General features: G+C 37.5%; 1 protein-coding gene across 4 annotated transcripts in view; it reads right to left on the reverse strand.

Annotated features, from left to right (window-relative positions):
• Positions 1-26,553, reverse strand: part of EPS8 (epidermal growth factor receptor pathway substrate 8) — a 132,181-nt gene that overhangs the window by 14,285 nt on the left and 91,343 nt on the right. For all 4 annotated transcript variants that reach the window (XM_042837911.1, XM_042837914.1, XM_042837915.1 and 1 more), the window contains exons 7-17: positions 24,768-24,850; positions 22,268-22,404; positions 20,378-20,451; positions 19,237-19,363; positions 18,781-18,869; positions 16,404-16,478; positions 15,669-15,817; positions 12,639-12,822; positions 8,622-8,656; positions 4,830-4,941; positions 3,990-4,133 (exon numbers count right to left, since the gene is read on the reverse strand). In XM_042837911.1, the coding sequence (XP_042693845.1) occupies positions 3,990-4,133; positions 4,830-4,941; positions 8,622-8,656; positions 12,639-12,822; positions 15,669-15,817; positions 16,404-16,478; positions 18,781-18,869; positions 19,237-19,363; positions 20,378-20,451; positions 22,268-22,404; positions 24,768-24,850 (1,209 nt within the window). The remainder of the gene's footprint in view (positions 1-3,989; positions 4,134-4,829; positions 4,942-8,621; positions 8,657-12,638; positions 12,823-15,668; positions 15,818-16,403; positions 16,479-18,780; positions 18,870-19,236; positions 19,364-20,377; positions 20,452-22,267; positions 22,405-24,767; positions 24,851-26,553) is intronic.

Genomic DNA, 26,553 nt, shown 5'->3' on the forward strand with positions numbered 1-26,553 from the left:
GCAGAGTGCTCAGCTTTAGATTAGTGTGGTAGTTTGGATGTTTTTTTGAGACCCACACTATGGACCTCTCATTCTGGGGTATGTGCCTTCTTTCCTTTGGCTGTATTTTAAGAGACAAAAAAGGACCAACTGCCTGCACCCAAAAGGGACAATGAAGTATCTAGGACTGAGAGAGCAAATTTCAAGTGAAGTCATGAGTTTCATTCGGAGGACTCAGCTATTACGCAGAGTCAACCATCTGCCTATTGAAATCCCATTATGAGAAATTTATGTTTCTCTGCCAAAATGTGTATTAGAAGACAAAAAGGAGAAATGTGAACAGAATTTACTTAATCAGATTAGTATTAGCAATGCTTAGCCTCCATTTCTTACAAAAATATCTGTGATGGGGAGGCACACTGTGGATTTGCAATTCTCACCATGGATCACGTACTTTTTACAATTATTCAAGTACATTTCTATGTAATAAGTGTCAGCCCATAATTTGGGATTGGATCAACGTCAAATTGGACTGAAAGCTACCTTCCTTTAAAAGCCATCAAAAAGCCTTGATCTGATGGCAACTTTAAAGAGCATTTAATATGAACAAAGTAAAAAAGATACTGGCCCATGATCAAAAATTAGGACATCTCTTTGGCCACGGCAAAATGAACACCTGGCAACTGCATCTCTTCATTATCAAACATGATGTGCAGGAAAGATACCAGTTGGCAAAAGATGAGTATGACTCTATGACACTAACTTGGAGCACAAATACTGTGATTGAGAGAAAACAAATTCCCCAAGAGAGATATTTTCAGTTAGCTGCTAAACAAAGAGACTTGAAAGAGACTTGAGGGGAGACTGCCAACAAACATGGAGGTCGTTTGTCCCAAATGAGGTAGAGAAGTTTTGCTGTTTACATGCAAGAATCAGGGCTCCTGGATAACTACCCACAGAAGTGTGACAGTGTAAGGTTTATTAAAATAAGACTATAGGATTGCATTTGGCTTAACATTTACTCTCTGTTCCTCAGGATTCTACATACGTCACTGAGAAAATAGCTGCCTCGCCTCACAAAGGCTGTCATGAGATTAATTATCACACTCAGCAAGATACACATCCCTATCATAATCACGTTTCTCATATTTCTAAAAAGCATTGAAAATAAATAAAAGGCACAGCAAAAATGAAATATTTATTATTAATTATTAAGTTCACCAGAAAAACTGGTACATAAGGAGAAGTTTGAGTGCTTGGAAAACTTGATGTTCATCTGTAGAGGATGGTAAACTGCACTGCATTAAAATAAAGAGGCAGACTAAATGACCAGCATCAAAGCATCAAAGGAAACTGAGAGCATATAATTAACAGCAGTGGAAGATTAAAAAAAAAACAAACAAACATCAAAATGATCTACTAAATGTACAGAAATTCTGAATTAGATAGTTTTACTAGGGATAAAATGCCAGATAAATATACATATATATATATTTTTTTTTCTAATCAGAAGAAAGACAATGTATTAATACAGCCTCACAAAGATGATGAAATTACTGAGATATTGCTTGCAAAGTTCTTGCAGGTGTCACCTGCACTTTCGTGAAAGCACTGAACTGATCCTATCTGGGATCCAGATCCTGAAAGGGATCGAGAGAAAAATCAGAATCTAATCTGCCACAAGGACTCATGAGTTCCTAGCAGAGGGAACTGAGTGAGAGTAAAACAAACTTTCCAGCTCTAAGAATAATCATGATAATCAGGCAACCAGCTCTCAGAGAAAAGGTATAAAGTATGGAGAATAACAGAAAGAAAAAGTGTTCTTTTGCAATTGAATCCCTAATCCTTCATAATAATATGGGGATCTATTTTGATCAGCAATGGTTTGAAGGCCGTGTCCCTTGTGCACGTCATTCATCCACTGCAGAGTGGAGCAGGCTGCTCACCACAGCTAACACACCACTTGGAAAGCAGCTTTCTGAAAACTGAAGGCACACAGCCTGGCACTAAGAGCCTTCTCATGTCCAGGGTCTTGAGAAGACACTGAAAGCAAGAGCTTCTGTTCACTGCTCTGCCCGCAAGCTCTCCTGTTTGACCTTGGGCCAGGCACTAATCCCTTCAGTGCCTCGTTTCTCTCTAAAATAGCAGTGATGTCTCATAGTACTGTTATGAAAACAAATAGGGTTACGCAAACAGATCCCAAATGAACCATGTATCTATCACAGAGAAAAAGATGAATGAGCACACACAGTACTCTGAAAAGTGTATCATAATCACCGCAAATTTGATAACAACATTACTGACAAGCGTGGTAAAAACTCCCTTTATCCTGTGTAATTCATTATGTTCTTAAATAATTTCACAGCACTTCAAGCTCACATTTGAATATGCTAAAGCTACAACCAAAATAAACAGTAGACCATAGGGAACAACCTGCCAGAAGGGAAGAGCCAAAATTATCTTCAGCGTTGTTCTCTGTCCCTAATTTTCATGGCTTCATGGAAAATGCTTTGTGAAAGTGATTATTTTACTACTTCCCATGTCATGAAATTATTTCAAACAGAAAGCTTCAAAATCTGAAGAGCATTTCAACAAAAATACAGTATGAGAAGCTCTACTCAGTTCTATACTCATTCAGTCTGCTGAATATTTCCTGACAAATTCCAAACACACAGAATTAACATGCACTTAAAGAAAACAAGTCAGCCCTTTAAACTGGGATTTGAAAAGCACTCCAGATACATGCTCACTTCACACAGAGCTAAAAAGACAGATCAGTTTTGAAAGAGCTCACACATCACTGGCAAACAGATAAGGACAGGAAAAACTCAGAAGTGTTCTGACTAAAGCCCACCAATCTCAAGATATGTCAGCCATGATTGTGCCAGAAATAACACAGGACCCGTTTCTCAAGAGACTTTCCATATCTGTGGAAAGACTGGAAACACTGCAAAAGTTGCAGCTTTCAAGATAGCTCTGCACACATCATCTGGCACAGTGGCAACTTCAGCTGGGGCTTTTAGATGAGTACGCAATACAGGCTGCTACACAGCATTTCTTGTTTTTCAGTCACCAGCTGGTGTTTGTAGACAGAAGGAATGAATATTTCATGAAATAAAATTTAATTCAAGTTTTAACAGAAGTTTGGCATCTTCTTGGTCTGAAAGTCTCGCTCAGAGTCAAGTCTGGAATTCCTGTTTAATACAGATCTATTTGCACAGTTTAAAATCACTTGAAAATGGTGGACAATTGCACTGAAGTAAGACCTTTTGGAGAGTGGAGGTGTAGGCAAGGGGAGTGTTGTTTCTTTTCTTTGCTTTAGTTTTTGAATATTTTATCCTCTAATTATTTTCAGAAAATATGAAATAAGAAGAAAAATGTTAATTCCATACCATAACATGAAAGAAAGAAAATCAAAATTAGGTCAGAAGACTAAAGTGCTGATGATGCGCAGGGATAATATTTGAAAATACCTGCTTTGTGAATTTGAAATTAAAAACATCTGCTTTTTGTAATTCTGAAATCACAGTAATTAAATACATTTAGGACAAAGACAGAAACACAAGCAAAGAGAGAAAATAAAAAAGAAAAGCCAGTGTTCACTCTCTTAGAAGGCACAAAGATGACCCTACCTTAAATAATTCAAACTCCTTCTTTGGCATCAACAGCTATCAATGCACAAAGGATATTTGCAATTAAAATAAATGCATAAGCATCCATTAGGATGGAAATTACTACCTCTTAGTAAATAAGCAGGGAAACAACTTACAGGAGAAGATTTTTCTATATCTCTACTTTGCTATATTTCTATTTTGCCACTTCTCTATTTCGCTTTATCTCTCTGTTTTCTTGTTATACTTTATGCAATAAAGAAATGAACTTCAGCCTGTAAAAGAAATATAAACCTTCTGACTTACTGGTAGCCTGTGCAGACATTTTAGCTTTGCTGTGAATCTCTTTCTCTTTACATACTTCAATAAAAAGCTTCTCTGCTATTCAGCAGACCATACCTGGATGGTGCGGGTGTACACAGGTTCTGGCAATCCCAGACCACCTTCATAATTCCTCAGAGGGTCCAGAATGTTGTTTGGCACAAAGCCTGTGTTGCCGCTTTTATTTCGGACCTTCCACCACTGCTTCCTATCATCCAGAATCTGAAATAATTTGTTAAAATAATTACATATATTTTCTGATGATACTTACACAGTGCACCATTTCCAAACAAAATCACAGCCAGGTTCTGTGACTGATGAACAGGCCTTGTGCTGATGTCACCGGGAAACCTCTGTAGGCTTCCTTGATTATCACTGTAACTAATTCTACACGGTAGAAAGGATATGGAAGTAAAATAAACCTGTATAAACTCAGACACATGCAGGACAACACAGCAGAATTAAAGTGAAGTACTTGCACAGAGAGGCCTGTATCTCTACAGCCTACATGCTGCTGACAAAAGGAGAAACTACTAAAAGACCAAGAAAAAGATGATACAAATGTGAAGAAAGTGCACTTATGAGTAAGGAGAAAACTGGGGCAGGACAGATAGCAGAAATCTGGGTTCTGGCTACTTGAGCGTAGTCTCACTAAACACTTTTTTTCTGTTTCTTCTTCCCTTCTACATTTATCTACCTTTCAGGGTACCAATGCTTTCCAGGATTGTACTTCACTCTGCCCCATGCATTGGCATGTAGTGTTTGCCAGAGCCAATTATTTACATAGAACTGAATTATGCTTCAAAAGCTACACTAGAGAAGACAGAAGAAACACACAATTATATTTACAGCACTGGTCTCTAGAGAAATGAGTCATAACTATCATAAATTCCTGTTTTCTTTTTGCAAAAATGTTACCTCTACAACCTCTTCTTTCAGGACAGAAAGCTCACTGTTGTTTCTTGCCATAAATTCATACTTGCATTTGGCATATTTCTTGGACTGTGTTTTATTGTGTGCTTCATAGTTTCTGCAATGCAAAGATCAGACATTCAGAGAGATATTCAAGCAAGTAAAACCACAGACAACCAGCTGCAAAACATTTAAACAAAGAAAAGGAGATGGCCTGTTGCTGTTACAGAACTCTCTCTTCAAATTATATTGACTAAATATTCATAAAACAAAAAAATAAAGAGAGAAAAAAAAGTGTTTGAGTTGCATGAACCTCTAGAATCAATAACCTTTTTGGCCCACTTCTTGCAATATGTATGATGCCGAATCAGATTTGCAACTGACATTAAGATAAATATGCACGCTACATCTAGTCTGTTTTCCTATACAGAACAACAGAAGATTAAATGATCATTTGTCATACTAATGAATGGATATACTTGGTATCTCGTGCTTTGCACAAAATTGTATTGCTAGCATTTATTACAAATAAAGCTTCAAGTCACAATGGACATTGACACCAATGGAACTAAATCCTACTTAAAAAACGCTTTCCTCTGTTGGCCATTTCTCTTAATTGTCCATAAGATATCATTACAACTAAGAACCTCAAATTATTGCATCAATTATAAACGTAGAATTACTTCTGGGCAGGTAAGAACAGAGTTCATTGTAGAATTAAGCATACCACAGTATACCTCCGCAGCTCTGTTTTCTTTGAGGAAAGGTCTGTTCAGATAGCATTTGGGTAACAAGTTACTAGTTTCTTTAATGCACCACCTCTTCAAATTGAGAAATCCCCCAAGCCCCTCAAACCACATCCAAAAGAAACAGTAACATTATTCACCTGTTGCAAATGACAACCCAACAACCCAAATCTATATCAAGCAGTAAAGTTAAATAAATAAAAATAAAATTAAAAAAGCAACAACACAACACTTAAAATGTTGCACAAACAAGGGCTTGCCATACAACATCACAGCATAGGGATGCAAATGCTGATGGTTGCTGATGTTTGTGCTGTGTAACCACGGATCCCAGGTGTGTATCTCAGCAATCCAGTAGTTACCTAGCTACTGCATGGCTGTGGAGAACTGTCTCACTTGACTTGAAGAACAGAACAAAGGAACAGTCATATTTAGATTGAAAACGTATTATTTGGAAAGAAAGATAAAACACTTAAAGACTTTGAGCACTTAAAGAAGAGAATGAAAAACATGGGATGAACCACAGCCTGCAGAATACCTGCTACAAGGTTTAGAGACGTGAGTAATCCCAATTTTTTCAGCCACCCACTCAAAATTTATACAATTTTGAAGTGCTGTGACTAAAACACCTCTGAGAGTAGTTTTACTTTTAGACTGCCTTTCCAAACTCAGTTTACTAACTCTGTCTTCCTAACTTGTCCACAGCTATCTAACCTGATCCCTCCATACAACATAACTCAGAAGAATTAAAAACAAAAAAATCAAGAGCAGCATCCCCAGCACACTGGCTGGACAATGGTTGTACACTTATGAAGAGACCACAACTTTTCAAACCTAACTTAATGAGCCAAGCAGTTTACTTGGGCACAGATATCCCCATCAAGTCTGCATGAGAAGCTGATGGATTGCATGGGGTCCCCGCGTGTTAGTCCCCAAACAACAGCACAAAAACAAACAACATGGCATACAAATTTGAAACATGATATAACTTACTGAAAAAAGTTTAGTACTCTTCTAGCATCGAACAGAGCCCCTGCTATTGCTGGTAACATGCTTGAAGTTTAAGATACTGACACAGTCTAAGTCATCCAAAAAAAGCATGCCTTACTGGAGGTCCTGGCACCTTGGAATAAGACTCAATGAAGGTCCCCGTGGTTACAAGTTCCTTGGACAATGCATAACCTACCTGTCCCTCTGCAGACATTGGGTGGCTCAGTCACTGTCTTCAGACTGCTCATAAGGAAAGCCAGCTTTCAACAAGCACCAGAAAATGATGGCTGAAATACTCAGCTTCTATTTCTCACTCCTTCCCCAAAACCCACTTCTGCACCTGCTTATTCACAGGTGTTTTAAAATTTATCTTCAAATGGAATTTACCTAGGGTAATGCATATGAATAGCTTTCATTCAGTAACAAATTCCTACTGGGCACATGTTATGTGTCTCGAGAGCCAATTAATAAAAGGAAGTTCACGTTGGGCTGGACAGGGACGTAGTGGCTCACTGTACATGTCTGCATCAATGTCAGCCATCTAGACTCCCTTCTACCGTCAGTTGTGAGAAACAGGTACCTCCACAGCATGTCTCATTTCACATCTTTCAAAAGACTGACTTCACCTGACATGAACTGCTTCACCTGACACGAAATGCTCTTTTCTCTTTACTTGCTACTAAAGAAGCCTGGATGACTCATTCAGCTGTGGCCACATACACTGATACCATCAGTAGGGTAATGCAATAGTCCCATTCTCTAAACCTGAAAAAGAGGTAGCAGCCTTTGCAAAGAATAATTTTACTCTGAAAAGACAAAACAGGTCTTATCACATTACAGATAAAAGAGAAAGGAATTTTGAGAGCAGATCATTTAGATTTCAAGCTGAGAACTCCAGAAGTAACCAAGTTTGAGAAAATGATTAGAGATGACTACTTGGCTGTTGTTCAGAGTTCAGGATGTTCAGGAAAACAATGTTCAGGAAAACAATGGAGTCTTCACCCTGCACACCATGTGAGAATTTGTTTGCATGCAGATTAACAACAGGATCTTCTAGCAAACAGCTCAAAATTAGAGGTTATGCAAAGGTTTGTGTCAACAGTCACACTGATGCTGTTTTTACCAGCAACATGACACCCAAAACATAGCTTAAGCACCTTCTGTGGGAAATAAGTTAAACTACTGTTCATATAAGGATATATAACAAACATAATTTGGCATAGAGGATAAATCCCAACACAACTTTACTTTCACAAATCGTACTGGCAGAAATTTTCCACACAGACAGGGCTGAGACTCCAAGGATCAGTGAGTTTCACCATTAAGGTAATCAGACTTAGGCTAAAATGAAGGGGATGAAAGCATGTGTGCAGAAAGATCCTGGTTGCTATGCAAACATTTCAGAGCTTTGATCGTAGCAATGAAAGAAAAAATTAGTCAGTAGACATGGGCACTTATGCACTGGCCCAGAACACCCAAAGCAGGATGCTAAACGGGCAGCAAGTGAGCAGCTCAACAAATCAAAATTCATTCAGAACACAGACAGATAAATCTCAGAGTGGACTTGTCATTCCTTGAGGTTCAAAAAAAAAAAAAAAAAAGCAAAGAATAGTTTTAAAAAAGTGAAACAAAAGCAGAAATAAAATTTAAATCCTCCACCAGGAGGATTTTGTGTCCTTAATCAAGCTAGAATTCCATCATATCATTTTTGACAAAAGCATGAATTTCACAGCATACATAAACACAGTAGTTTCATAGAAATGATACTGAAAGAGCCACGTGGATGTGCCTTGGAGAAGCACAGGCAGACACCTGCTGCAGTCAGAGCAGCGGCCTTACAGAAATATGGGTCTGCTCCTGGCACAACCTGAGGCCAACAGAAACACCATCACCCCAAAAGCTACAAGTCAGTAAGTCGGGACAGTTATCCACAGCACCACGTACGCCGTTGATTCAGTGTTACCTATCTACATGGCGGCTAACAGTTTGCTTAAAGGCAGCAACAGCCGCCCCTTGGTCCAGCAGAGGCCCTCTTTTGTACACTGTGTTACTGAATGCGTACCCATCGGCCGGAGGGTAGTCAGGAACACTGGGAGGCTGCAAGACAAAACGAAGGGGATTAGTGTCACACACTGCAACGCGCTGCTTCCTCTGCCCCATAGCACTGCGCACGCTGCCAGCACTTGCTCCCAGGTGCTCATAGCTCTGCTATGAAAAGTTAATAGCTTCTGCATTTCAAATACGTACACAGAGAGATCAAAAGGACAAGAATAAAAGAATTTCTATCCTAAGTCATCCCCTGCCATCCCCTGCATTAATATTGCAGTGGATATTCTTTAGAAAAAACAGTTCTCCAGGGCAAGGTCCATGTCCTCTCTTACATATTGCTACAGCAACACAGGTCATAAGGAATGCCTGAGTGACTTTAAAATAAACTGCATAAGAAGCTGCTCTGAGCTCCTGTTCTAAATGAACACTAAGCCAGAAAACTTCTATATAAGAAATAAAAGCTTCCAAGTAAAATTATCATCCCATTGCAGGATCATAATATCAATTGGTTCATTTATGTAGGTTATCCTCTTACTAAATGTGGATGAATTCAAAGAAGAAATGCAAAAAGAAAGGTAATACTCTGTAATTAAGGATTTTAATTAAAGAAAACAATCACAATTTATTACAAGCATACATATAAGAATATTCAAATCCTTAGAAAATTCCTTTTGAGCAGCAGTCCTTCAAAAAAATCCAACTCTAAATCCAGCAATGATAGTTTGCTTCTATTAAGAATTATTTTAATGCCCATTTCCCAAAAGATAAAGTGAGTGGTTCATTTACAGAGATTATGAAATTGATGATGTCCATTTTAGATCTTTATCTTATGACACCATTCAGTTGCACAATGAGATAGAACAGCTGATAGCCACCACAAATCACCTCATCTCTAAAGCTTGGCTTTTTTTCTTGCTGTGTGGCTACAAAAAAAGCCCACTCATTTCTGAGTACTGACCTGGCACCCAGAGACGCTTGCCAATGGGGCTATGTGTTTGTGAAACTGAAAATAGTAAAAATAAAAAAAAATGCACAGGAATGACAACAACAAACAAACAAACAAAATCTACGGACAGACTGTTCTTAAAAGCAACATTATTAAAACCTCTTTGAAAAAAATCTCTCAAGTGTTACTGACTTTATATCTCAGATCAAAAGACCTGCAAGAAGCAGGAACTTGTTTTTACTTCACAAAGAAATTACTTGTGTTGCCTCAGACTCACTGAACTCTCCTCTCCAGCTCCCCATCAGCTCCCTGACATGGCTGAATTGAAGGGACTTCAAAGCCCACCCAGTTCCAACCCCCTGCCATGGGCAGGGCTGTCACCCAGCAGCTCAGGCTGCCCAAGCCCCCATCCAACCTGGTCTGAGTGCCTCCAGGGATGGGGCACACACAGCTTCTCTGGGCAGCCCGTGTCAGGGCCTCACCAGCCTGTGGGTAACAGATTTCTTCCTAACATCTAAACTAAATCTCTCCTGTTTTAGTTTAAAACCATTCCCCCTTGTCTTTCCAGTATCCAATCACGTAAAAAGTTGGTCTCCTTGTTTACAAGCTCCCTTTAATTACTAGAAGGCCACAATGAGGTCTCCCTGGAGCCTCCTCTTCTCCAGGCTGAACAAGCGCAGCTCCCTCACCCTAACTTTGCAGGAGAGGTTCTCCAGCCCTCTGATCATCTTCATGGCCTCTTCTGGACCTGCTCCAAGAGCTCCATGATGGAGCAGGTCCATATCCTTCAGGTGAAGGAGGATCCAGGCCTGGATGCAGTACTGAAGGTGGGCAATCACCTCCTGCTCCATGCTGGCCACCCCTCTGTTGATGCTGCCCAGGAAAAAGCAGTTGGCTTTCATTTTTCCAGCACTTTTTTGTTAAATAAGCTTTTGTGACAGTCTTATAGAGGAGTAATTCTTCTGGCATCACCCAATCCAGAGAGCTCCTTTTGCCGCAGACATTTTGCACTGGAGCAGCCTTTCCAGCTGAGCACCTAACACATTTCACAGCCATTGAGCAGCTCAGCACTTCTCCCCTAAGGCATGTGCTAAGGAGGCACTGGCACGGGAAGTCAGGGTACCAAGGTTAAACGACTTACTCATCATGAATGGAATCATGAAACCAAGGTTTGACATCACAGCTGCCAGTCCCACAGATGCCTTCAATGAATTACGATTATTATTATTATCATTATTTTTGTTATTAATATTATTACTCTCATTATTTAATCTTTTGAAGGCTACAAGGCAGAGTCAGCACACCTACCAATCCAATGAAAACACCTCCGTTTATTTGCCCCCTCAAAATAATTCTTTCAATTTATATGCTAATTCAATATATGTAGTATTCATCTTCATTAAAAATCAAACCATAAAAAAACTGCCCCTATTTTTCAATATTATTTTGCACATTTCACATGATTAAAGTGGAGAAAGGACTGTGATTTTTGTTTGTTATTTTGGTTTGTGGGTTTTGTTGTTGTTGTTGCTGTTTTTAATTTACAGGGAGCACAACATAAGAAAAAAAAAACCCACACATGGCAATGAAGAACAGCAGTGAAACAATGTTTGATGAGGCTTTTTGGGGAGGTGAGTATGGAATTAGATGAGGTTGACAGCTACATTTCATGTTATTGTGGCCATTAACCCTATACATTTTTTTTTTCAATAAAAAAAAAATATAGAGAAAAACTAGGGTGTATTTATTCTTGTGAATCCTATTAGGTTTAAGGACAAGCAGTGCTTTTAATAATCCAACATGAATCACAGTAGCTTCCTTTGCTTGACTAAATTTTTATGTAGTGTATGCTTTTAAGTGGAAATTTTCATCAAAATAAAGTTTGTTACAGCTTTTCCACAGGTAGTTTTGATATACTTTTGCTAGGGAAGCTTTTTGGGCTCCTAGAAGACTTATAAGAGTTGCTCTGTAAGAGAAAGCCATCCCACAAAATCTGATAAACAGTACATGATGAACTCAACTGTACCAGGCTAAGACTGAATACATCTCCCATGCCTTAGAAAAATCCCCTAACCATAAAGGTATTCTAAATTTTGATTGTTTTCATAATGAAAGCTGTATGACATAGAAAATGCTTTTCCTTTTAAGCTTCTGCCAGCTCCAGGCCCCATTGCTGTGCAGATGCTCAGGACAGCCAGCACAGTGCAAAGTGGCCAGCTACTCCCCCAGGACAGGGTAAATGCTCATGGCAGGAACTCAACACTAGAAAGCTGAACTGTGCTCAAAACCAGAAATGGCAACTATGGCAAGTATTTCTTGAAAGCACGGTATTCAGGTGATTCTTCTGAAATCTTTCCCTGGAATCTTTCTTTCTACATTCAATTTTTGTCACTAGTAGAATTTTATCATGATGCCCTCGACAGATCTATAATCTTAGCACTGAGATGTACTCTGAATATAATACTGCTGTAAATTGCTCAAGGAAGATATGAAAGTCTATGGACTGAACTTAGAAAATTCTCAGCTATGCTTTCAATTCACCATAGTTAACAGGGGAACTTGGACTTCCAAATCTTTGGATTAAACTAAAGCTACTTCAATATTTTAAATTTTTAAATTTAAGTTCATTTCCCCCTAAAACAAAAAAGTTCCAAAAACAAAATCTTTGATGTGTTTAAAGTGGCAATAGGTTTTTTTTTGTTGTTTGCATTCTTGTGCATGGATGCATATTTGACAACATGCTTCTTCGAATTCTTCTTAAAATATATGCAATCAAAATCAATGGAACCTGAAAGCACAGGATAAGAATCAAAACAAACCTTAAGGGCTTGGATTGTCCTCCCAGCTGATGTGGGAAAATGCACCAAGTTCAAGGAGGGCAGTAGGCAAAATCCTTCTTTTTTTCCTATTCACATTTTGGTGGCTGAACAGATATTTGCTTTCATATAGCTTTTCTGTAAGTACACTGAACCCGCACTGATGTAGCAGAGAGTGATCACTCTGACAGCATCCCAGATTTTTTTCTGTGAAAAAGTAGTTGATTCTGCTTTTCAGCAATTTACAAAACACTCTCAGTTAACCTACCTCATTTGATAATCTTTTCATTTCTTGCTTCCGCTGTTGCTCCGCAAAGTTTGCCACAGACTCAGCCAAATTATTGAGTTCTTGCTCATTTGGAGCTCCCATGAAGTTGAGCAAAGGAGGTTCCCAACCATTTCGGAAACGGGGAACATAAGGTGGAATGAACTGGTCTTTGGGCCAGTCAGCTCTGCATTGAGAGTAAATTAGAGATCTTTATCAAGGGTCATAAAAATACTACTTCCATAGACTTCCTAAAAAATGAAATATGTTTTAATATCATAGTAAATAAAGAACAGTGGTTGGGATTACTGCACATCAATCTTGTCGATTGTGTTAGACCACAGAAAATTTACAGAAAATATTTATTGACCATAACTACTTTTCTGCAAGGCACAGCAAGGAGCAAACTGTTCCTGCCATAATGACTTGTCAGTGCTAAAACAACAAATTTCTGGCTCGCAGCAAAGGATGACTAATAGAAGAATCAATCACAAGCACATCTAAGATTTGTTATAACTGTTAGATAGGAAAGAATTGCTGTGCTGCAATGTTTTGTTTGTATTAAAGAACCAAACAAAAGACTTCAAAGAAACTGCCTACTTTATATGAAAGACTGGAAGTAGGTATGTAGGTCATTCCGAAAGTAACACCTCCTATTTATTCCCATGGAAACTACAGAAGATACAAAGAGCACAATAACACTGATTGATAGTGCAAATGCTCGGCTACAAAATAGTATTTTTCAACACAGTCACAACCATTAGCTATGCATTTTCACCAGCGATGAGCAACAGCCTGTATGCCGTGCTCAACAAAATCTGCACCAATGGAGATGACTCATGCTCTCTGTCAGTGCTGATGAAATCCACCACCCACCACATCACTGCTCACATCCACTGTTTAGTCTTCAGAAACATTCAGTAATGTCACTGAATTCCAATGGGAGACATCTTTTCCACGTGGAGGAATTCAGTGACACTTTTGCTTCATACGCTCTTCCATGTCACATGCCATTTTGTCAGACTGCCCCTCTGCTGCCATCTGTCACACAGCAACAAAATGTAACTGAATATTGGTGGGAAGGTTCAACCTCTACTGCCATACCAGCAATATCACCTCTGATGTCATGGGCCAATATAGTAAAATAGGAGGCATTACTTTTGGGGCAGCCTTTGCATGTAGCAAGTAAGTTTAAAGGGCTGAGCTACACCTTAAGGAAGGAGTTAGGCAATAGATACCTTACAGTGTAATACAAAGAACTCTACATTCTTCAGGGCACAATAATTATCTTCACATTTACTGTTTAATAGTTAAGCTTAATCTTAGAATAGTCTATTATTTTTTAGCACTTCAGTCCCATTTTTTAATGTAATTCACAGTACGTAAATTAATGCTTTCATGCTTTGCCTTTGCACCATGCATGACATACTCTCCTGCAAAATAAATTACTGTATCTTCACAGCAGAACAAGAAACGAGAACATACATTACATTGTCTTAGTCTCACTGTTGACGCAGTTCAAAATTAGGGGGCACATGCTGCCAGTCACACAAGTTGCAGGACCACTCAGCAATTATTAGCCCATTGGCAGCTTCAGCTAGGTCAGTAACCCTCATGTTTCAACAATCATACATCTTACTTAACTGCTTCATAATGTACCTCAGCATAGTGAGATCAGACAGACTATAATTTCTAATCTTCACAGGTCAACCAGTTGTATTCTAAGTGCTGCATTCTTTGTGAAGCATGAGCTACTTCTCTTTCAATTACACTTTTTTCAGGATGGAATAAATGAATTATTAAGGTATTTCCTAAGATGAGAAGCCCAGTATTTTAAACAATAATCCATTTTCCTTGCAATAGGCTCCAGTGATATGTAGATTTCCACAGTGAGCCCATCACAAGCTGCTATGAAGCCAGCAAGCTCTGAGTAGGTAAAGGCAAGCTTTGCTGTGATCAAAACTCTGTCAATCACAAGGATCTCTAATTGCTGTTTCTTGCCCATTTTGTAGTAGTAGGCTGAACAGCAGGCACACAGGATGAATTTGAATGTCCTGGTCCAGCAGCAGAACGAGATCAAGAAAGGCAAACACATGTACATCACATTTCCTGTTACGAAGATTCTTGTCACTTCGTGTTCTACAGCTTTTCACGTAGATTCCTAACGCTCAATTTATAGTTATTACTTCTTAATCACTTTAAAAAAAAAATATCTTAATTGGTTAATTAACTTATAAAGTAAGAAAGCCACATGGTAGATATTCATTCCTGAATTTGGAATCCAAAAGAAAGATGAGTAAACTTAAAATACATGGCACCTTTCCAGTCCAAGGGCTTGCATACTTAATCATTGTCACGTGTGCTCTTCTACCACAGATTAGAATTAAAACACATTTTGTTTATCTTTTCTTTTGCATATTTTACTTAGCTAGGTAATTTCAAACCACATAAATACCTCACAAATTAACAAATACATAAACAAAGTAAATTGTAGTGAAATCTAACTGCAATAGCAAATCAATTAAATGGGACTTTTATGGGTATGCAGATGTAACACAAATCAGCCCATAAACATTCTTTAAAAGTTTAAGCACTTTCCTTATAGCATTATGATAATTTTAAAGAAGCATTGAAATTGAAAATAGAAATCTGTACCCTCTTTTACATAGTTTTTTCATTTTTTATTGCAACTTCTTCCAACTGATTTTTTAACCAATTTCAGACTGGCTGGGTTGTGAAAATAAGGGTGGAAAGCAACTGCAAGCATGAAACAGAAAAAAAATGATGGTATAAGTTTACATAATTTAGTCTCTACTCCTTATTCTATGAAGGAAAAAAAATGTTCTGTTTATATTTGCTTCCACCATGCCTAAAATCTAGCCATTACCAAATCCCAGTGAGGCTTAAGAGCTCCTTTCCAAAGAGTTTAAAGAATACTTGTGAGGAATAGTCCAAAGCCTATCAAACTACTATTGAGTTTGCTGGATGTGGATCATCTGGTTAAGACTGCGTCAATAAACACGAACTTCTCACCTGGCTTTGGTCCATGTGTCACCCAATGACATCCATAACTGCCCTTCCTCGCTGGTGACGGTATACTGTAGGAAGTCTATGGTATCTTTTGTTAGGAGGGGACTTAGTACTGTACTGGCAAGCTCTGGACCTCCTGTTGTCTGCACCACCTAAATCAAAATATTAAAATAATACAAAGAATACACACATAATAAAAAAGGAAGTTACGAGTATGTTACCTACATTAATGGTATGAAACATTTACTACTCAACAAATAAACAAATTCTGAGAAGCTAACTTGTTCTTAAGTCCTGTGGATGGATGAAGTAAAAGCATTTATTGCAGAACTGTTGTTCTGGTCACCTTTATATTGAGATCCACTTCTGCCAATGTTATTTTAATCTACTAATTGAAATGACACATATTTTAATTGAATTGGCACACGGTTATGCTTCCAACTCTCCTCATGCATGATGTATTTCTTTATTTGGTTTGTTTATTAAAATTGTAATGGCTAACTGCGATACAAAGAAAGATAAAGATATTTTAAACATATATACATACACATATGATAGATGTTAGCATGCAAAAAAGGATAAAACTTGTTTTCTTAAGAAATCTTCATCCTTGGATACACATTTCTCCATAGTACCTCTCCAGGGACAATTTTAAATCTCATCATTCTTGGAAAGATTTTAGATCTTACAAGTGTAAGAATTCTGAATAAAAATACCTAAAAAATTACAAAAGCTTACCATATGTAGTGGGGTAAAGAGAAAATGAACCAGTTCAGCTGCACTAGGATTCTGGATATGGAACTTTAATTTGGCCTAAAGTAAAGGAAAAATGATAAATTTTAACATACAATTAACTTCTATGACAATAAATACTTCAGGTAAAAATGACTGTCCCAGGTGAGAGCACAGGTCCATCTAAGTTGTATGTTTTGTCTCCAACATCAGCTAAGAGAAATGTTAAGGGAAGCATAAGAAGGAACAAGGCAAACATAAAATATCTGAGAAAAATTCTTATAAATTCACCAGCAATTTTCTCAGGGACTTCTTCAACTAAAAGTACAAAATACTATTGTTTTGCGTTAAAAGTCACTGATGGATTCTTCCCTTCAGTAAATTTATACAATTGCTTTTGAATCCATATAAGTGTTAGCATATATTGTGCAAATAAGAAGTACAATTCAATTGCATGTTTTGTCAAGAAGCATCTTATTTGGAAATATGCCACCTCTTGGTTTCACTAATACCCTGCAGTTCTTTTCCAAAAGAAAACTGAGCAATCATTCTTTCCTCACTTTTTCCAGTGATTCTCATAACCATTCACAGATTTATCACATTCCTCCTCTTTTTCATCTTTCTCCAAACTGAAGAAAAGTCTATAATCATTTCTTACAGCATTCTTGTTCTCCTTCCACCTTCTTCAATTTCACTGTTCAGGGAACAAGATAAAGTCAGTGAACCTGATGGTATATTGGTGATCTTTATTTGTTCTTATTTTTTGGTCTTTTGACAGCTTGGGTTAAAATTAGGCACCAGACCAATAAAGGACATCTGGTGGCTAGGATCCACTGCAGGCAGCCTGATCAAGGGGAGCCTGCTGACAAAGCCTTCTTGCTTCAGCTGCAAGAAGGATCACGCTTGCAAGTTCTCATCCTGATGGGAGATTCCAACCACCTGGATAACTGCTGGGAAAGCAACAAGGCAGACTGCAAGCAATTCAGGAGACTCCTGGAGTCCAGTTAGGATAACTTCCTGGTCCAGGTATTAGACAAGCCAACATGAGCTGAAGCATTCCTGGACATGGTGCTCATCGGTGCACAGAAGATCATTAAAGAGGTTAAGTCTGGAGGCAGACTGGAGCCACAAAAAATGATTTTCATGAACACACTGCCCACCATTAAGCTCTTCCAAGTAAAATACACATTACAAAAAAAAAAAAAAGGTGCATATTTTCTCTACTACAGCTTCTTGGAGGATTCCTTTTATTTAGAGATCATAGGCTCTGGAAGTAAGAAGCATTCCAGAAAGTATTTTAAAAAGTTATAGCAGCTTTTATTGCATCTTGCTGTCTGTTCCTCAACATCCTTTTAGCTGGCCTCATTCTAGTTTTGCATCTAGCCTTCTAAAGCGTGCCTCCAAATATAGATAAAAGGAGAATGTATTTTTACTGCTAATAACTTTCTACACATTGTTCTTCACACGTAACAACTTTATTTTGGTCTTTCTATAGTTTTCTTTTTGGCAGATGGTAGGAATTTTCTAGGAGCTTCCAGCATAGTGTTTTAAAATAGTTTCCATTCTACTGGCAAAGATTTTATTCTTCAAGCTATTCCTTTTATTTTTAAACTAGATTCTTCTTCTTTACACAGCTCTCCATATCTGACATAAAGCCCTAGGAAGTGAAATTTCAAGCTTTTGTGGCTTCTTCAATGACACTGAAGCAATGCATTGGTATGGCATTATGAACAGTGTTAGAAAATAGTCTTTCTCAGCACTGAAACAAGAACTATTTCTACTCCCGCACAGAAGACAAAGATTTTTATATACAAGTGTTACTAGATAAAGAAATCATTTAAATGCAGAATGCAGTATGAAGTAAGAATGGAAAAACCAAACCAGATTACATTTCTAGCTCTGTTCCTTTTTAAAGAGCAGTGGAGACCAAGACCCACGCTCAGAGTTCCCCATATGGTGTGATCATCTCTGCATGGTTTACAGCTGCAGGGATTTAAAGTCCACTAGGTTTCTCTACACAGACAAGGCACTAGGAAAGCTAGAGAGAAAACAGAACACTTAACTACTGCTTTTCCAAAGAGGAGATAGCCTTTGCAGCTCCTTAAGGAGTCATCAATAAAGCAGCTACATTCTCTTGAACTGCAGGAAATCTCCAAGAAAACCCAACTTAAAAATAACTAAAAAGAAATCTACTGTGGTAGTTATTCTTCCTTCTCTTCAACTTTCACCAGAATTTTAGTTTTTCACTTCCTACTACTGGAATATGACCCTAGGAAAACCACTGCAGTGCTCGAATTTACAGCAACAGGGAAAACAAATATCATGTTCTATGTAACATTAGCTATCTGAGGCAAAAACACCATATCTACCTGCAGTTACTTACCAGAAGATTGAAGCCATGCTTGAACTTTTGGAAGCAGTCAACAAACTCATCTGGAGGTGGTGGTTTTGAACGGAGAGTAAGAACTCCCTCTGATAAATAAATTGACATTTTTTTTACATCCATTCATATTTTACATCATTTCTAAAAATATTATGGATATAATAAACATATAAAACATACTTAATAAATTTACCTACTTACAAAATGCTGTAAATATAAAACAACTACAGTGAACGTATTCTGTAGTCACATCTCTAATCAGACACTCCCCACTGATTCCAAACAAAAGTTTTTAATTAATTTCTAAGAATATACTGTGTGGATATCTCTTCTTGTGCTTAAAATGAAAAACTATTACTACATTCATGAAGGAAAAAAGCAACACAAAAATCCACATATGCTAGCTATTTCAATGATCTTTGGAGAAACAGAATTCTGCATAGTAAGAATTCCTACCTCCGGGTCCTTTCTTTTTACTTTTCTTAGTTTTCTTCCTCTTTGAAAGTTCAGCAAATGCTTCAGCAGCTTTTTGAAGTTTGGTAACAAAATATTCAATGTCATCCAAAATATGGTTCAGAATTTGCTATGGGAGAAAAGAAGAATAACAGTTTCATTACTGAAACTGTACTGACATACTCAAGAAGTTAAAAGAACTAATCTCTCAGATACCAAAAGCTCCATCTGTACAAAGTTCATGCTAGAACACCATGTATTTAGATTCATTATATCCTTTACTTTACATAACTGTCAAGTATTGTGGAGCTTAGACTATTCTCAAAACTCTGGGCAACTAGAGGTTTTTAAAATGTAAGCATCAAGATTATTAAGTTCAATTACACAGTTCATTCACACACTAAATTTTCTCTCACAGCACATGAAAAAAATTCTAATTATTTGTGTAGGATAGCATTTTCCTAACCTGTATAACTTCATAATCTCCTTTAGCACAAAGTATTAAGCTATTTGTTGAATGTCAGAATGTTATTTCAGAGAAGTGCTCTTTGAAAATAATTCTTCAAAGAGCAAATGCAGAAAAAAGAAGGAGCCCCAGGGGAAGCACATACACAGCAAATTCAGCAGGCCCCAACATGCTTCCCTCAAGGCCCCCTGATGCTGTAAAGTAGAAACTTACAACTAGCAAACAAAGAAATATTTGATACTGCATACACCATAGGACCTGCCCCAGATTTGGCTAGAAATTGTTAGCTTACGCAAATTCATAGCACATCTGCCTTTGGAAATGACCATATGCTTATGTTCTGGAAATTGCACAAATTTACATCCCACTAAATTGAGGAAAATTAAGTTTACTGTTATGTATTCTCTGAAATTTAGTCTTCACAAAACTAATGCTTATGCTTCTGTCTCTTCACAGCAAAAAAATTAACATCCTTTTTTTTTTTCTTTTTCCTTCAGGGAAAAAATAGTAATAACAATTAACTACTTTATGTTCATTTAGAGGTTTACCACACAAATGTGAATACCCAGCATGCTTTCCTTCAGAACTGAATTTCCCAAGTGGAAAAAGACTTCCCAAGTAGTAGAGACACACAATTTCTCAGAAATTAAGCAATATCTTTTGTTGTTTCTCACTTACAACATCTCTGTCAATCCTGGCTGCTATCATTTCTGCCGTTTCCTCATGGTCAGGGTATTGTCTTTGTTTTTCATCTGTGGAAAAGGGAAAAGGAGGATGAGATGTGTATTTATGCAGAATAGAAAAACTAACACCTCCTATAGAGCTTATGCTTGAAACCCCGCTACTGCAAGAAAATGAAGGACAAAATTGTTTTTACCATTTAATTTGCAAGGACTGAAGAACTTGTACCCTAATTCCTGATCCTGTCAAGTCTTACAAAAGAGCTTAGGTGTATGATTTAAGCCAGCTTAGCTTTATAAATTAACCACACTACAGAAGTATGGTACTAGGGTCTTAATTATGCATACATACATACATACATATATATATATATATTTATATATATATAAATGGCAGATTATAAATAAAATGCAAGGAGAAATTGTCCTATTTTGCAAAATATGCTGAGAGGTACCCCAGTAGAAGTAGACAAGAAGTAACAGCATAGCCCTGAATTTGAAGACAATTTTGATGTAAAAGATAATAAGCAAAAGGGATATAGGAAATTTGGGCAGAATGACCAAGTCTGGCAACAGAGAAATGGAAGATATCAATGTGATAAAATATGCATTTGCAAATAACAATGGACTTATGTGTGAAACAGTGACTTATGCTTGAAAACAACAAGGGAAAGCAGTTTGAGAAACAGTAAGTTTAGCATTTCTAAATCACACTACATTCTGTATGGCTTTTGTTAATACGTGGGATCTTAGTAAACACTTTTTAGGAAAGACCCACATGAATGGAATAAAAGGAACCACAGGAACTCAGACCACTGATGGATCACTCAGTAAGTTAATGAGACTTTTTTACTGTTTCTTTTTCTCTTTCTTTTTTTTTTTTTTTTTTGTCCTGAGAGAGAGTAAGAAGTGAAACAATAGAACCAACTTGCTGTTTGTTACTCAAGGTAGGTGCAGAGGTGCAGATTACTAGGTGATAATGTTCTTAATGTTCCTTATTTCTCTGAAAATTTTTGTTCTCCCTGCATAATTGATTTATTGACTTAATTGAGTGATATAGATTAATAAACAAAAGTAATGCATATGGTATAATGCATATTGGGTAATGATTATAATTCTAAAATTTTAGTATTCGTTTTTAAAGAAACCTCTCACCTTAACCATGATTACTTCATTATTACAGTCTGTTTTACAGAGCTTGATTGTTTCTAATTCTTTTTTTAATGGAATCTGATTAAAATAGAATGTTTCCACTTTATTATTTTCATAATCCACAGATTATAAAATAATAATATTCAGAAATACTGCAGCATTTCTTGGGTAAGGCTTTAACAATATAAACTAGGTTAGCTATGCCCGGATGAATAAATAAACACATAATGTTGATCTCTAGTCAGCTTTTAATCCAAGTGACTGTATTTTTTAATTGTCTGAAATATCTGGCCAACATTCTTCCTACTAATAAATAGGGCATCATTAAATTACCAGAGTTATGACAATTACAGATTACTGTGCATGTTATTATGTTCACATAAAAGCCCGAGTTAAAATCCACAGCCCACACATCTATCCATCTGAACTCAAGTAAACAGGGCTCTGAACACAAATTCAGAAAAATGTTAAGTAAATGACAAGTCAGATTATGACAGCCTGGTCATAATTCCACAGATCAGGCAACAGTGTCTTGGGGCATTTTGAACTGACTGGGAGAACAATTCTGCCCTCTCCAAGCTATGGCAGAGGGGTGACCTAGTACAGCAATTACTCTATCTGCATTCAACGACTGCAGTCTTCATGAAAGCCTGTGAATTATTTTCTATTACTGAGGATCATAAAACCCTACTGCCCAGAAGAACTGGTTATCACTGCGCAGTGCAACACAACTCACAGTCCCCTTGCTCCGCAGCCCACGCGGACCACGCTGCCACACGGCTTCTCACATCCACCTGGGTGATGGTCCCTGGGGGAACAGGGGCAGGAGCCCGTGGTGGGGGAGGGATAGCACCATCAGCACTGGAGATCATCCTGCAGGAAGAGAAAGGGTCCCACCAGTGAAGTTAACACAACGCATTTCTAACGTGTAATTAGAGAATATAAGGTTTACCAGGACCCTTCTACTGTCAAACATGCTATGGACTTGCCAAGTCACGAGTGCTAACGGTCACGGTATGCAAATAGATTAAACGTAGCAGGAAACCCACTCTGTGATGAGGTTAGCAAAATATGCCTCAATAAACCAAATACTCTTTCACATAGACACACGGGACATGGTTTAGTGGGCACAGTGGTGATGGGTTGATGGTTGGACTTGATGATCTAGTGGTCTTTTCCAACCTTAATGATTCTATGATAAATTCCAAAGCACTGCCAGAGAACATGCTGTCTAGAGATTTGATTGCATTTATGGGTAAATTTTGTGCATTTTATTTGCAGTTTAATGGCTGGACTTCAATATTGTACTTAAATTCTTCGTTCAGAGTCATCTTGCAGCCATCACCAGTTGTGCACCTGTTCTCTGTGTTTGATAGGTTGTCAACCAAGAGCTTCTTAAAACCCTACCAACAAAAGCAATTGCATTCACAGGCTGATTTTCCTTTTTAGATCAATCTGTTCATCCCATCTTGATGCAAATGTATGACTGTTCCCACTTTCAATTTTCATAGAATCATAGAGTAGGCTGGATTGAAAATGATCACAGTGATCATCTAGTTTCAACCCCCCTGCTATGTGCAGAGTCACCAACCACCAGACCAGCTATCCAGAGCCACATCCAGCCTGGCCTTGAATGCCTCCAGGGATGGGGCATCCACAACCTCCTTGGGCAACCTGTTCCAGTGCATCCCCACCCTATGAGTGAAAAACTTCCTCCTAATATCTAAGCTAAACCTCCCCTGATGCAGTTCAAAATGATTTTCCCAGTTCCCAGTCCCAATTTTTCCAGTTCTTAATCTATCTTTAAATACCATAAGGAAGGAGGTCTTTGAAGTCATTCTGTAACTCAGTATCAAAAGACAAAAAATCCCAACAAATCTTTTGAAACTCACATCCCATCCCTATTTAAAAGAAGGATTTTCATCTTCTTCTTTATTCTTCTCTTCATAATCCCATCTCATTCATGGCATTCAACAACAGCACAAAATACAATTTGGTCACTTATCAAAAAATGATGTTTTCTTCACAGTTCCTTCCTCTAGTCTCCTATAGTCACCTAAGCATTCTTTTTTTGCATCTCCTACATTGTTTACTTGTAAATAACCTTGCAGCAATTTGATGGTGCAGTGTCAGACTTACTACAAGATCTCCAGAGTAATCAAACAGGACCCATCTAAAGAAGGCTTTCTTCCTTGGCCCAGTGCTAACACATTCATGAAATGACAGCAAGTATTCAGTGCTGAATTGTCATGCATTAATGACCTTTAGGCCTCAAAGCTTTTAGAGACTGATATGTCAGATTACTTTTCCCTGTGGATGTACTGACCTACATTCATTTCCCAACTAAATCTCATCAGCTTTCCCCAAAGTGTTTGAGTCCAGGTGGTACACATTTTTGTGCTTACACTTATCTGTTATTGTACCTCAAACAGTAAAGTGTGCTTGCTTAATTTTAAACCCATATGTAAAATCTGATGCACTTCTGCCTTCTTAATTTTTTTCAACATAAGTGTCCATTATTCTAGGAAAACTTCACACGTTCCACACCAGAATTTAACAGGCAACTAAGGCAGCAATAAACTTATTCATACAATAGTGACTTTTTTACTTACAGATTTTTGTACCGCAGAGAATTCTCTCACTGGACCGCACAACTATTATTGAGCAATGTCATCAGGATTCAGCATACAGACCACCACCATCCTATTCAGTACTTAACATATTTGTGCCCTTGTTTCTACACTTGCACCAGCTACTGTATTAATCTGAAACCAATAGACTCTTACTCCACCTTTTCCTGTTGGGAGAGAAGTTTTCCCTACCAGGGAAACAAGGAGTTTTTCAAGTCATTAAACAGGCAGGAATTTTTTTTTGTCCTTAGTTGCTGTTTTATTTAACATCTTTAGATCCCAAAACCTCGCTTCCTTGGAATTCAGGAAGATTCATATTTTTATTTCAAATTTTGAACTATTTTATCCATATACAGAACTCAGACACACAATGCTATTCTCTAGCAACCTGCACTTATGTCAGCTGTTCCAGTTACTAAAGCAGAATTGGGAAAGTTAAGAGTGACACTATAACTCGAGACAGTTTGAGATAATTAGTAAGTCAAGTCCTCTACATGTGCTTTTTGAAGTATATTATCAACTAGCCAAAAAAAAGAAAAAGAAACAGCAGACAGACTTCATGAGTGTCTCATGACCCCATATATTGCCAAGAAACTAGGTTTTTACCTCAGTGTTTCAAGTCTCTTCTTTTGTTTTCCACTCTTGCTGTCACTGATTGCACTTTCTATATCTTCATAAATAAAGCTAGCCTGAAGAGACAGAAGCAGAGTCCATCAGTTCTCATCTAGACTAAGCAGATATATGAACTAATGATCTCATCATGTACTTTTTGAAGTTATCTTTTGATTACAGAATCTCTTATCATATTCCATTAAGAAAAAAAAAAAGCAGGGATTTATATGGAAACAGAACAAAGAAAACACGACACCATTCTCCGGGAGCTGGTATTTTTGTCACTGCTCCAATCTCAAACGTTATCATCAGATGGATGTGTTATCTAGATAATAAATTTGTCTGAACATTTGTAATTATCCAAAGTCAACAATTACTGCATGAGCTATTTTTCCCCCTCCATGGTTCTTTGTTGCTGGTTTTTTTTCCTGTCAAAAATATTTGTGAAAGACATAAAGTAAAACTACTATAAATAGTAGTAGCATAAGGATTAGGAAAATAACTGGTAGTAATAGTCTCCTGTAAGAAGATAGCCTCCAATTTCTCTTTGCCTTAGTAAAAGATGAATTTTTCAATACATTTCCTGATCCTTAGGTTCCTGTCTCTCCATTACTGCAATCTGTCCTCACAGTGGCCTATAAGTGAAATTCTGATACATGTCTAAGGCATTATTTTAATAGATCTTGCATTAAGTAGGTCACAGCTTCTCATAGGATTTAGGATGCTCTGTTACATATCTTGAGCTGACAAATTAATTTCCTATACAACTTGTCAAGGCCTAAATCTGTCCATGTCTAGCTCATTCTACAAGTTCTACCTGTCTTGGAATAAAAACGTGTAACTTCATAGGAGGAATATGTAACCACTAGAACTAGTATGGGACTAGAAACTTCACTGAATTGAGAGATTAACAGAGTTTTCAGAATACAATGAGAAAGATGAAGGTTAAAGAATTAATTGAACAACTTGACAGGAACTGAGGAACAAAAGCATTTCATTAATTACACTATTTATATTTATTATTTAACAATTGTGTTTTTTTAGAAAATAGTGACTGACCACAATATAATTCATTTTGAATAAATTGCTATTGCAGATGCTCCTGAAGTGTGTTATATGTTCTAACTGAAAGCATTAAGAAGGCAATGAATAAGATCTAACATCTCAAGAAGAGCCAAGGCTTATGAAAAAGGAACAGAACCTAGGATAAGGTCACAGACTCAAATGATATCTCAGAAGGAAAAAGGGATCCCAGTCTTCAAGTCATGCTTACGCATTCTGCAATTTTATTTGCACACAAGAACTTCAAAAGATGGGAGTCTGAAGAGACCCTATACACCTTTGGAAGCTGTGTCTAACCAGACCTTAAAAGAGGAGTGCTGCAATATTTAGCATGCTGCAAACTGAACTCACAGGATCCCAGTTTCCACTGAAACAACGAATTTTGTGCCACACAATTGGCAATCAGCAATCTTCACACCAGTTGCAATGAACCAATTTCAAAATGTTTGCACAATGCAATTAGCAATGTGATGTTTTAAGACAATGATATAAGCTCCTAAGATGTGACTGGAGAAAAAAAAAAAAAACAAACCATAAAATGATTGAGCAAAACTGAAAGAAATACCAATTATGTGGAGTAAATAACACATTAACATTTATAATCTTGGAAATGAAGAAGCACTGCATTGAATGCATTAAAAATATTTACTCTGGAAGCTTGAAGGGAATATTTTAATCAGAGATAAACAATCTCTTTCCTTCTTTTGTCCCTCCTGCA

This window comes from Centrocercus urophasianus, unplaced genomic scaffold (genome assembly GCF_019232065.1).
Source record: "Centrocercus urophasianus isolate 14NV4802_14NV808 unplaced genomic scaffold, USGS_Curo_1.0 seq_73, whole genome shotgun sequence".
Classification (NCBI taxonomy): domain Eukaryota; kingdom Metazoa; phylum Chordata; class Aves; order Galliformes; family Phasianidae; genus Centrocercus; species Centrocercus urophasianus.